General features: G+C 35.5%; 2 protein-coding genes across 5 annotated transcripts; one reads left to right on the top strand and one right to left on the bottom strand.

Annotated features, from left to right (window-relative positions):
- Nucleotides 1-6,790, top strand: LOC9318716 (DEMETER-like protein 2). Of its 4 annotated transcripts, XM_021031915.1 has the most exons (22): nucleotides 1-102; nucleotides 367-550; nucleotides 810-845; nucleotides 903-916; nucleotides 1,106-2,113; nucleotides 2,203-2,562; nucleotides 2,678-2,768; nucleotides 2,855-3,641; nucleotides 3,736-3,815; nucleotides 3,950-4,034; nucleotides 4,112-4,203; nucleotides 4,288-4,356; nucleotides 4,450-4,486; nucleotides 4,585-4,667; nucleotides 4,843-5,283; nucleotides 5,398-5,434; nucleotides 5,516-5,573; nucleotides 5,702-5,745; nucleotides 5,829-5,894; nucleotides 5,985-6,099; nucleotides 6,191-6,229; nucleotides 6,442-6,790. In XM_021031915.1, the coding sequence occupies exons 2-22, from the start codon at nucleotides 417-419 to the stop codon at nucleotides 6,552-6,554; spliced, it is 3,789 nt and encodes a 1,262-aa protein (XP_020887574.1). In that variant the 5' UTR covers nucleotides 1-102; nucleotides 367-416; the 3' UTR covers nucleotides 6,555-6,790. The 4 variants fall into 4 exon arrangements, with proteins under 4 accessions (XP_020887574.1, XP_020887571.1, XP_020887573.1 ...); XM_021031912.1 differs by having other exon boundaries at nucleotides 810-916; XM_021031914.1 differs by lacking the exon at nucleotides 1-102 and adding an exon at nucleotides 117-281 and having other exon boundaries at nucleotides 810-916.
- Nucleotides 6,791-9,447: 2,657 nt separating this feature from the next.
- LOC9320836 (trihelix transcription factor PTL) lies at nucleotides 9,448-11,869 on the bottom strand. The gene is made up of 2 exons (XM_002882603.2): nucleotides 11,431-11,869; nucleotides 9,448-10,676 (listed from the first exon to the last, which is right to left on the bottom strand). Exons 1-2 carry the CDS (start codon nucleotides 11,793-11,795, stop codon nucleotides 9,608-9,610), a joined length of 1,434 nt encoding a protein of 477 aa, XP_002882649.1. The 5' UTR covers nucleotides 11,796-11,869; the 3' UTR covers nucleotides 9,448-9,607.
- Nucleotides 11,870-12,936: the final 1,067 nt, after the last annotated feature.

Genomic DNA, 12,936 nt, shown 5'->3' with positions numbered 1-12,936 from the left:
TTATATAACTACTCTCTATAAACTATTATCTAAAATTTTGTCTGGACTCTGAAACTCCCAAGACTTGACTCTGGCTTACTTGGCTTCATCTTTTTTTCTCTGGTAATCTCTCCTGCAACTTCAAGCTCTCATTTTCAGATTATTTTTTAAAACAAATCTGTTATTTTCACTCAATAACTCATTGAGTTTTCTCTCCCTTTCAATTGAATTTGACATTATAATTAAAAGATTTTGAAGAGGTTTCACCTACCACAAAAGAATCACTTCTTCATCCAAATATGGTTTCTTTCAGTGACCAAAAATAGAGGCTGGTTTGTTTCTTCGTCTTTTTCCTGATCTGTAATTCAATTTTTGTATCTTCCACAGGTAAATTGTGATTGAACAGAGAAGAGGACAAGTGATCTTGTTTCAAAGTTATGGAAGGAGAAGTGAGAGAGAAAGACGGTAGCGTTCAAGGGAGACGATCAGAGACAGAATTTATACATGGTCTGTCACAAGAGCAATCAATATTTAATTACATGCAACACAACCATCAGCCTGAATCAGACAGGTTTTGTGCCTTTACTGCTTTAAAGTGATTTACTCTGTTCTAATGGGGTTTCTTTGGTGATTCTGTTTTGTTTAAATTCTGCAAAAGGAAGAAAATAAATCAGACACTGTTTAGCAACATTGAGTAAAAATGCAAAAACTGAGATATATAACAAATGCAATTTTGATGAACTGGTTTTGGGCGGTATGATCTTTGTGTCTGTCTATGCAATTACCTTTTAAGGAGAGATGTGAACTGAAACTGTTATTGATCATTGCAGGAGGAGGCTTAGTCTCGAAAACATGTCTTGTACACAGCTCTTGGCTCTGGCTATTAACACGGTCGCCACGAGTTCATCAATTGATGCACCACTGCTAAAACCACAATGTGAGTAAAATTTGTTCATGAATTTGTAGGATTTTCCACAGTGTTGTGTTGCTTAGTATTGAAGAATAGATATAGACTGGACCTTTTAAGAGAAAGTAGGCGTCTATGTGTAGATAAAGTCAGACTGAAATCGATTTATCTCATGATCAGTTCTCACTGATATCTTCTTCTTGTTTTGGTGAACCACAGATGATGTGTCAACTCCACAGAAGTTTCTTTGTGACCTTAATCTTACACCTGAAGAGATGGTGAGCACCAGTGCGCAACTAACGGAACCTGAGTTTCCTGCAATAACTTTAGAGACACCAGGAAAAACATTGTCTGAAACTCACGACCGTATCAAGAAGTCTGTTCTTGAAACTGGATCTCCTGCAGGAGTAAAGAAAAGAAAGAGAGCAAGAGATGATAAGAAAGTCCAACTGGCAACACCAACATTAAAGAGAAAAAAGATCAGGCCAAAGGTTGTTCGAGAAGGCAAAACAAACAGAGTCTCATCTAAAGCAGGGATTAAAAAATCTACTGTTGCTGCTGCTACTGCTAGTAAAACTTCTGAAGAGAGCACTTATGTTCGGCCAAAAAGATCAACTAGAAGATCTATACGATTAGACTTTGACTTTCAAGAAGAAGACGAAGAATTTTGTGGACTCGATTTCACATCATCAGGTCACGTAGAGGGTTCTTCAGGTGGAGAAAATCTAAGCGATACAACACTAGGACTATTTGGTAACATTCCAAAGGGAAGAAGAGGACAAAGAAGATCCAATGGCTTTATGGAAAAGGTAAGATTCATTCCGTCTTCGGAAACTGACAATGATTGCTTCAGTTCTATGTTGTCTGTTATCAATACAAGACCAGAAAGTTTTATGGAATCAGAAGAAGATCGTCCGAGTGATTCACAAATTTCTCAAAGCCTGGGAAGACAACGATCCATCATAGCAACTAGACCGCGCAACTTTCGATCCTTAAAGAAACTTTTACAAAGGATTATACCAAGCAAACGTGATAGAAAAGGACGTGATAGCAAAGGACGTGATAAAAAAGGATACAAGCTTCCTCGTGGATTTCCACAGCTTAAAGCCATCGTTTCCAAGATGCAATCAACAATTTGTAGAAAGAAGCGGAGTCAACCAGATCGTATAGCAAGCCAGTTCAATGCAAGGGTACTAGACCTACAGTGGAGACGCCAAAATCCAACAGGTTTGACAACATACATGTAAATAAACTTTCATCTCTAATATTTCCTAGATTTCTAATTTTTGAATCAATACTACTTTTACAAAATGCAGGTACATCGCTAGCTGAAATATGGGAAAGAAGTTTGACTATTGATGCCATCACTAAGTTGTTTGAAGAACTAGACATCAACAAAGAGAGTTCTTGTCTTCCACACAATAGAGAAACTGCACTTATTCTATACAAAAAGGCATATGCAGAGCAACAGGCAATAGTGAAGTATAGCAAGAAGCAGAAACCGAAAGTACAGTTGGATCCTGAAACGAGTCGAGTGTGGAAACTCCTAATGTTAAGTATCGACAGTGACGGTGTTGATGGATCAGATGAGGAAAAACGTAAATGGTGGGAAGAGGAGAGGAACATGTTCCATGGACGTGCAAACTCGTTCATTGCGCGAATGCGTGTTGTCCAAGGTACTATTTATTGCTTTAATTACGACATTGCTTCGTGGCTTGAGCTTTAAACCTCATATCCTTTTTTGTATCCAAAGCAAAATGGTCTAAATTAAAAGCAAACTTATTACTGCAGGCAATAGAACTTTCTCACCTTGGAAAGGATCGGTTGTAGATTCAGTAGTGGGAGTTTTCCTAACCCAGAATGTCGCAGACCATTCATCAAGGTAAATGCATTCAAGAGATTTCTAATAATCAGAGGATATATGCAACATGAGTGGTTTTTAAATTATCAACTTCTTCACTTTTGCAGTTCTGCATATATGGATTTAGCTGCTGAGTTTCCTGTGGACTGGAACTTCAACAAGGGATCATGTCTTGAAGAGTGGGGAAGTTCAGTAACTCATGAAACAGTAACGAATTTGGATCCGAGAATTGGAGTTTCAACTCCAAGAATTCGCTATCCAACTTGCGTCATCATAGAGGAGATTGATGATGATGAGGACGACATTGATGTTGTTTGTAGTCAGGAATCCTCTAAAACCAGTGACAGTTCCATAAGTTCTGCAAACCAATCAAAAATGATGCTGCTGGATCCATTTAACACAGTTTTGATGAACGAGCAAGTTGATTCCCAAATGGTAAAAGGCAAAGGTCATATGCCATACACGGATGATCTTAACGGAATGTCCGAGGGGATTTCTATGGTCTCATCTACTTCTACTCATTGCGAGTTGAACCTAAATGAAGTACCACCTGAAGTAGAGTTGTGCAGTCATCAACGAGAATTGGAGAGTACCATTCAGCCACAAGACCAGCAAGAGAACACAAGAACGGAGGATGTGAAGAAGAATAGGAAAAAACCAACTACTTCCAAACTAAAGAAAAAGTCAACGGAACCAGCAAAGAGCAACAAAAAGAAAAGCTTTGACTGGGATAGTTTGAGAAAGCAAGCAGAAAGTGGTGGCCGAAAGAGAGAGAGAACAGAAAGAACAATGGACACAGTTGATTGGGATGCACTTCGGTGTACCGACGTAAACAAGATCGCCAATATTATCATAAAACGAGGGATGAACAACATGCTTGCCGAAAGAATCAAGGTTTGACTGATTAAATAAGAAACGTCTTGTGCTATATATACCTGATTTATACATTCTAACAAGGTGAATATTTATGACTCTGGAAATTGGACAGGCCTTCTTAAACAGACTGGTTCGAAAACATGGAAGCATAGACTTGGAGTGGCTAAGAGATATTCACCCTGACCAAGCCAAGTAAGAAAATTATTTACAAATCTTGAGATTATATGTAGCCTCTGGTTAGAGAATATATGTCAGTAAATGGAATTGATAGTAATTGAGATACATATAAATGAGAGGTACTTGATAGTGATTACTAATGGTTGCAGGGAGTATCTACTAAGCATAAATGGATTAGGATTGAAAAGTGTGGAGTGTGTTAGACTTCTGTCACTACATCAGATTGCATTCCCTGTAAGTCAATGAAGAATACTCAGACCCTAGTGAATGTGGAACAGAGACATTAAAAGTTACGTATTTTACTAATGCAGGTTGACACGAATGTCGGACGCATAGCTGTAAGACTAGGATGGGTTCCGTTACAGCCATTGCCTGACGAGCTGCAAATGCATCTTTTAGAGCTGTAAGAAATTCTTTTAAAAGATCCTTCTTCAACCATGAAAGGAAACATGAGAAATTTACATTAGTTTACTTTAATTCTATTCAGGTACCCAGTATTAGAATCAGTGCAAAAGTATCTCTGGCCACGCCTCTGCAAGCTTGACCAAAAAACCTTGTAAGTAAAAAACATTGCTTTTTGCATTGAGTCTACCATTACTCTAGACCCCTAAACTTCTCTGAATAACTTTATTGTATCATACAATTCTAGGTACGAGCTGCATTACCACATGATTACATTTGGAAAGGTAACTCAAACAGATTTCATGTGCTTCATTCCATTTTCACAAAACTTGTTCTGTTTGTGGAATGATAAAATCTTAAAGTGGCTTTTACTATTTGGCAGGTCTTTTGCACAAAAGTAAAACCCAATTGCAATGCTTGTCCTATGAAGGCCGAGTGCCGACATTACGCTAGTGCACGTGCAAGGTTAAACCCACAAAATTCTTAGTTATTGAATTGGTGCATACAAAATATCCTATGTCATTAACTATTTTTTAAAGAGAAAGAGATCTGACACTATGTCTAAGTATTGTAGCACATGCAACTGCTCAAGATAGTATTTTTAATGGTTTGTATTTTCTTTTCCTCTGTTATATTGCAGCGCACGGCTTGCTCTACCAGAACCAGAGGAGAGTGACAGAACAACAGTAATGGTACATGAGAGAAGATATAAACGCAAGCCTTTTGTGGTTAATTTTCGACCATCCTTATTTCTTTTTCAAGAAAAAGAGCACGAAGCACAAAGATCCCAAAACTGTGAACCAATCATTGAGGAACCAGCATCACCAGAACCAGAGTATATAGAACGTGATATTGAGGAATATCCTTGGAACAATAACAACGTTGGAACATCAAAGGATCCTTGGGAAAATAAGGACGTAATTCCTACAATCATGCTCAACAAGGAAGCTGGTACATCACATCTGGTGGTCAATAAGGAAGCTGGTACATCACAGGATTTGGTGGTACTAAGCACATATGCAGCAGCAATACCTAGACGTAAACTCAAGATCAAGGAAAAGCTACGCACAGAGCACAACGTGTGAGTTGCCACTTTCAGATTTTTCTTGTGTTGTCTTAAACCCTAAAATTTGAGAATTTACTCAGCATTTGTCTCATACTAATTCTCTTTTAACTTCTTTTTTCCGTTTTACAGCTATGAGCTCCCTAAGTACCATTCCATTCTAGAAGGGGTTAGTAACTATTACAAAGTGATTTAGCAAGAATTTTCAACTTCTCCACATTTCAAAAACTGTTTGATATATTTTTTACAGTTTGAGAGGCATGAAGATGATGATTTAGTTCCCTACTTGTTAGCAATTTGCACGCCAGGTATGAAAAAAACAGAAAAAAAAATCTGATGATAGTTTGTCTTTTCAAGAATCGAATACGAAACACCACTACAACTTTGTGTTTTTAGCCTTAGATGTATATGAATAATGTCTAACATGTGATTGTAGGTGAAGAAGAGGAATCACATAATACAGTTCGAGGAACAATATTGGTAAGATTCTAGTTGTCAATTTTCAAGAGAATTTCTCTAAGTTGAAATATGAGGAAGGTAATGACGAACTTGTTTGTGGACAGATACCTTGCAGAACAGCAATGAGAGGTGGATTCCCTCTAAATGGCACATACTTCCAAACCAATGAGGTAACTTTCCAAAAACTGAATTCAACTTAAACAAATGATCACAAGCAACATTCTAGTGCAAGCTCAACAATTTGGCCTATATTTGTGCAGGTTTTTGCTGACCATGGCTCTAGCATCAACCCAATCGAAGTCCCAACACAATCGATATGGGATCTACGTAGAAGAATCGCATACTTTGGATCATCTGTATCCTCGATTTGTAAAGGTAAATTTTCAAAACAAAACTGTCGATTTACGCATGTGTATGGATATATAAATCCAAGGTCTTGTCTGAATATGTTTTTCTAATTTTTTAGGTTTATCAGTGAAAGAAATTGAAGACAATTTCCAGGAAGGTATGCTAATATGTCTTACACTGAAAACACCTTTAGTATCAAACACTGAATTCATGAAACGAACCAACAATAGTATCAAATCAGTCATGATGTTTTTGCTTTGGTGATGTAAGATATTGATAGGAAAGTGTAGAAGATAAGCTAAGTTGGTTAATAGTGTTTTGATACATCTTTGAGGTTGGATTTGACTAGAATTGTAATATATAATGCAGGATATGTATGTGTAAGGGGATTTGACCGGGAGAATCGTAAGCCGAAGAGTCTAGTGAAAAGACTGCATTGTTCTCACATAGCAATCAGAACTAAAGAGAAGACAGAGGAATGAAACCTTCCAGATTGCATTAACATGTTAGACGTTTGATTCATGGGTTAAGGGTATAGATCATCAAGGTCATAGAGGATCTTAGGTTTTCATTAACTTTCAAATCATGCAACTTTTTTTAGGTAAAAACAAAATGTTTCTTTTTGTTCCTTGCCATAGTTTTGGGCAATGGATGGATGTTCTTTGCAAACTCAGTTTTTTTTAGTCATTAACAGAAATTTGCAGCACTAATTCATATTTTGTGTTATCTATCTAAAATATATCACAAAGCTCTCATTGTTTCTCTATACTTGATGGGATTTAGTCACTCTTAAGCTAATTCAGTCTGGTCTTAATTCCAAATAAAATTTGGTAAAATATCAAATGCAATTGCTAAGTACAAATCGATCCAGATTTCAAACAAGTTCTAGGTTTAATCCAAATCAGAAAATTCAATCACAACCAAACAAGAATTCGGCACATATAATCTTGGAATCTTGATTCAGATTCAAGAAATACAATCAATGAGACATCATTCCAAAAATTTCAGATTAACTAGTTCCGGTTGATTCCAAATCCTACTGAATTAAGCATCAATCATCAAAAGGAACTTCATAAGAAAATAGATTTCAGATTGAGCAAAACATACCTTCTTTCGAAATCGATGCACAGAAGCCGGTGAAACGTTCTACAGAGAGACTTGGGGAATCGAGATTTGCCGCCTTAGCTTTTAATTCCTTTTAAATGATTTTTTTTTGTTTCTTCTCTTAAATGGCTTGAATTACACATTTTGTTAGATGATGGGCTGTGAATAAAAAGCCCATAATATAAACGAAAGGCCCAATTGTTTTACAAATGCTTGCGTAATGAAAAAATGGTCAGCTACTTAAGTGCACAAACAAATTATCTTCAACGATATATTTTGGTGACAAACATTTAACAATACCTTTGTTTTCTTTGTCGAATAGCCAAAACAGAGACATAGACTGAAAGAATTAAGTCATCACAATAATTTGGGTTAATAAAACCACAAAGACCCAACAATTTAGTTTGAAATTTAAAATCACGTTTTACATGAATGAAATGGTAAAATGTCTATTGGCCATTTTTTTTAATTTTCTTTGAATTCTACGATTTGGAAACTCTAAAACAATGGTATTCTGTTGATTTTCACATGTTAATCATTGATCTCGTCTCAAATTTCTTTTAGATAATTTCTTTCTTCGTCAAAGGGCTTATTTCTCTTGAAGAGATAAAACAAGAACATCCTCTATTGAGCATAATACATGTAACATCATTTAGCATCCTCTCTAACTTTCTCTTCGAGTTGGAAAAAATCATGGCAAACTCCCGATTCCCAAGCGTTTCACTGCCGTTGAAGCGGCAAGAAATCAAGACAGGGAAACATAATTTTAGGTCATACTCCCTCTGTTTCACAAAGAGTGTCATTTTAGAGTTTTGCACACAGATTAAGAAAACATTAAATTTTTTATTTTTTCTAAACAAAAACATCATTAACTATATACCTAAACATAATCTGCCCAATAGTAAAACAATCTGCAGAATACTAATAGTCATAAAACATAAAAAATCATTAAATTTTGCATTGAAAACCTAAAACGACACTCTTTGTGAAACAAAAATAAAACCTTAAAACGACACTCTTTATGAAACGGAGGGAGTATATGTTTATTTCATCATTTATGAATGAAAATATTGAGTTGATGATATGTCAAGTCATAGGTGGGGCAGAGTAGGGGACAATCTCACCTCTTCATTGTAAAATCATACCAGTTTCTCTATTATTTCCATTATTTTAAAATTATTGTCTCTTCCCATCTCTCAGTTTCTGTCCCTCAATTTTGCAAACCCTTGATCAAGTAAAATAACTATAAATAATTAATATTAAATTGTAAAAACAGCATGAATGCATACATCAAGTGGGTCAATCTGCTTTGAAATTTGACCAATCAATAAGTCTTAACAAAATAAAAAATAAAATAAAAAATCTCTTTTTATTTTGGTATCTTCGTTTTCTTTTCTTGGAATTTACCATTGATACTTTGATAGTTGTACGTTTAGTGTAGCAGAACAAAATATATAAATTGTCACACTCAATATATATATTATATGTATTTAAAATTCAGATCATGATAAATGTATTCTACTAACCGGTTTGAATTTTCGATTATCAAATTTTGTTACTTGTATATCATGTTATTTAGCATAAACGTGATAACTTGAAACTTTCAAAATATGTAACTATCCAAAAAAAAGCAAAAAAAAGTTTATGTGTGTGGTGGTGGTGTTATATAGTAACACTGAACTGGCCCATGCAAGTGAAAAAATGAAATAAATGTGTGTGTAAACTGTGCCGACAAATCAGAATGTAGCAGTATGATTGATAATGCATGGGAACTTTATTGACTCGTCTCTAAGAATAAGGAATTAAAGGTAAATAGTTAATCTCTTTATCTCCTATCTGATCTCAAAATTTACTCCACTCTTCTTCTAAATTCTAATATTACGTAGCTACTTCTGAGACTATTCCAAATTACATATTAATTTACCCTTCATTGCATGGGTTTTTGTATGAGATAATACATTTTGTTATGTTAATTGTCTCTCGAATCTTAAATAAATGGCATTTGGGAAAGCTAATTAATTAATACCTTCTAACTTTACATGAAAACATATATACAGTCAGTGTACCGGAAGAGTTGCAGTTTTAAGGATAATTTAACAAAACGACAACAAACAACACGTGGGTCTTTATACGTTCACACACGCAAATACTACATATGAAGCAGCCAGCAGGAGTACGTAAGATAAGATATATATATATATTTTTAAAAGCACTAATTAGACAATACAAATTCTAGATTACAAACCAATTAAATACGTTGATATTGTTCGTATACAAACATTATCATTGGTTAAATATATATATATTTTAAAGGCTTATATATATCTTAATTAAACTTATACTTCAATTGTTAATTCCTCTTAGCCGTTAACCACGCATGACATATTTCCTAAGTTCTTTGATTCTTCATTTTGAGATTTGAAAATGCAGCTTACTGATGATTATTTTCTTTCCTTAGCTTCAAACCATAACCATCCCACAAGTTTTGATCTCCATCTCCTTCAGGCAATGGAAAGCACTTTGTACTAGCCGCCATGACAATGCTGCGGCTCGGGTTTCCTTCCTTGGAGTTTGAAGGTGAATAACCTTCCTGGTGATGGCCTTGCTCATCATCTAGACTACAATCATTAATTCTAGTTTCTTGATTGTTGTATATCATCATATTCTCTTTGATTCTCGGATGATTCACACCGTGGTTTGACCATTTCTCCTTCCTTTTCTTATTCATTTGTTTTTTCTCCACCTTGCCCTTATTTTCTTCATCAGCATATTCATTTTCAACCATCATTTTATCGCTTCCGCTTCCGTTAATCCTCTCAATAGGGGAAGAAGAATCCGGCCTTATCAATGCTTTTCCCGTCAAGTACTGCAAGGCCTCGATCACCGCAACATCCCGAGCTTCCATCCTCTCCCTCTCCTTTGTCCAAAACAAACGTTCCTTATCGATCCTTGCCACTTCAATCCTTTTCCATTTCTCTTCTCTCATCATCCTTTGATTTTCTTTGTCTTCCACAGTCTTCATCAACTTCTCAAGCCAAAAATCCTGCTTCTCTATCAACCTCTCCATATGAACACCGATGAAGTCCTTAATCCTTTCCTTCCAGTTCATCTCCTCTCTTCTAGTAGATTCGTTTCCTTCAGAGGAGGAAGTTAGATCCAACTCAGAGGAGGAGTTGAAATTGTTAGAAATGCTAAGGCTTTGACTTTGAGTATTGGTCATCAAGGGCTTCTGATGATGAGGGACACTGTTATGAAGGTTCGAAGCGTGGAAACTATGAAGAGCATTGGTCATTATGAACTGCGAGTTGTTATAGCAAGAAACCGGGTCTTTGGCTTCACCGTAGATCGCTTCAAGCTGCCGGAAAAATCTATAGTTTTTACCATCTTGTCGCCGACCGGCTTTGCCTTCTTTTGTCTTTTTATAGTACTTGTAGAGATTCTCAAACTTCTCTCTACACTTCTTGCCACTCCTAGTGTATCCATGTTCCTCGGACATAATCCTAAAAATATGAGGAATACCAACAAAGGAATGAAAAATACATCACTTTCATGATTTCATCATTCATTCAAAATTTGCATAATAATGTACCACAATATTGAATTATGAATTTATGAGGGCTGCACTATTAGACCGTACTAAGTAGTTGGTGGCCCACCAAACTAAGACACCATATGTGTTAACTTACGGACCAAGATTGTTTGAAATTAAACTCACTTTGGACTAATAGATTCACAAGAACATCTTTATGATATATAGATAAGAAAGATATGTGTTCTACATATTTCGATGCACATTATATATACAAAAGAATAGGGAACATGTCTCAGAAGCCACGAAAGATATATAAAGCAGAGATTATCAAGGACAAAAAGTCAAACTAAGTCAAAGAAGAGATTATTTGGTGGTTTTACTCTTTTTGTTTCTTTAAAAGCACATGAAGAAATCTTAACAGAAACTCCTAATGTCTGGTCATTCACTCTCTCGACCAAAACAAAACTAGTACCACAGAAAAAGAGTGAACTGATCATCTGCCTATACTTTAAAGTATTTTTGTTTTTAACTAACTTGAAATTAAGAAAACCAAGGGGATGATGATGTCATGTTCTCCTTATTAATTCAAAAAGTAAAGAAATTAATTTGAACGTGAAAGGTCTAATCTTTAACAAAACAAGGAAAAGGAATTTTGGGAAAATAAAGCTGAAAAAAGAAATCAAGAAAGAGATATAAATAAAATTAGGGTAAAAAATTGAGACCTAGAAACTTCATCCCAGAGAGGACCCTTTTGATTGGCTTCTTTGAACTTGTGATCAAGACGCGATCTGACCTCCAACAACATCAACGTCTCTTGCCTCGGCCACCTCCCTGTTCCTCCGCCGTCCGTAAAGCCACTAAACCCACCAACACCACTTGTGTTCGCTACATTAGTGTTACTGTTGTTTCCAGCCACCGTAAGCCCTTGTATACCACGTGGCAAGAAACTTATCTCATGGTCGGTGAAATGAAGACGATGGTGCTGGTCCGGCGCTGAAACGAGGTTGAAGCCGAAGGGATCAGAGGGATGAGGAGATGGTTGTGCTATACCGTACTGTGGATGGTTTTGATGGTGATGATCCTCCATTTGGTTTGATTAGATAGAAGAGAAGAGTTCAAGTCCGAGAGTGTGATGGAAAAATAACGAAAAAGAAAAGCAAATGTTCCAACCTTTTTTTTTTTTATTTCCAACGATAGAAAAGGTTTACTACTGGAAATAAATACTAAACAATTAATTAACTCTTTTACCAAACAAAAAATTAATTAACAAAACCAAAACAGTATAAAATGTTGAATAGAAGAGAGCGATAGAGGCGGATCGTGTCGTCCATGTAAAAGGAAAGTTGAATTTAAGCTACAGTGACGATGGTCCCATGCATGACTGTATTATAAAATCTTCTGGGTATATAACTGATGTGTATTGTGTACATACATGTTTTCTTTAACTATATATTCACACGTTAAAAAAAAGGGGCTAGCTATAGTGAATGTTTACTTTGACTATGTTTTCAGTTTTCTTAGTGGAGTTTGAGATTACCTCAAACATATTTGCTAACTGGTTTTAATGGTGCAGTAGTCAAAATGTCAAATGCAACCATTCATGGGTGAACCAAGCACACAAAATATGACAAAATGATATTACTGTTTTACATTTGACTATAAAGTGAAACATTTTTTTTTATAGTTGTATATGTTTTTCTTTCATCTCTATATGGTGGAAATTTTGGCAAGTTGTTTATTTTATATTTTACAATTTACACAAATACTACTTCCACACTTGCGTCATACTTTATAAGACTGATAGTTACTTTAATGTATGTGGGGAAAATGTTATATGGATACCAAAAGTTTGATGATGTACTTGATTGTGCATCATAATGACCAAAAGACTTTCACCATCTATTTGATCATTTTAAACGATTTTTTTCTCTTATACTAACTATATATATATATATATATATATATATATATATATATATATATATATGTATATATCTGTTTTGATTCGCAATTTAGAAGTAGCCGTGTGACAGAGGGAATCAAAGAAGGAGTAGCCGCATGACAAAGAAGACTGACGAGATATATCCAAAAGCTCAAGACTCAAAAATTTAGAGACCATAAAAACAAGACGCTGATGCTAAGGGGAAATACCTGGTCAAGACTCAAGATGCTGAGTAAGCATTCACAAAACAAACATTGTTTCTTATTTGACGTTCAAGAACCAAGAC

The sequence above is a fragment of the Arabidopsis lyrata genome (genome assembly GCF_000004255.2).
Source record: "Arabidopsis lyrata subsp. lyrata unplaced genomic scaffold ARALYscaffold_3, whole genome shotgun sequence".
Classification (NCBI taxonomy): domain Eukaryota; kingdom Viridiplantae; phylum Streptophyta; class Magnoliopsida; order Brassicales; family Brassicaceae; genus Arabidopsis; species Arabidopsis lyrata.
Note: the sequence above shows the minus strand (reverse complement) of the source record. Positions and strands in the feature narration are given on the sequence as shown.

Bases quoted from the DNA above. Each gene is read 5' to 3' on its own strand.
- LOC9318716 (XM_021031912.1), top strand. From the start codon at position 417: ATGGAAGGAGAAGTGAGAGAGAAAGACGGTAGCGTTCAAGGGAGACGA. The intron at 2,114-2,202 runs GTTTGACAACAT...TACAAAATGCAG, and splicing joins GAGACGCCAAAATCCAACAG to GTACATCGCTAGCTGAAATA. The intron at 6,100-6,190 runs GTAAATTTTCAA...CTAATTTTTTAG, and splicing joins TGTATCCTCGATTTGTAAAG to GTTTATCAGTGAAAGAAATT.
- LOC9320836 (XM_002882603.2), bottom strand. From the start codon at position 11,795: ATGGAGGATCATCACCATCAAAACCATCCACAGTACGGTATAGCACAA. The intron at 10,677-11,430 runs GTCTCAATTTTT...TCATATTTTTAG, and splicing joins CTCTGGGATGAAGTTTCTAG to GATTATGTCCGAGGAACATG.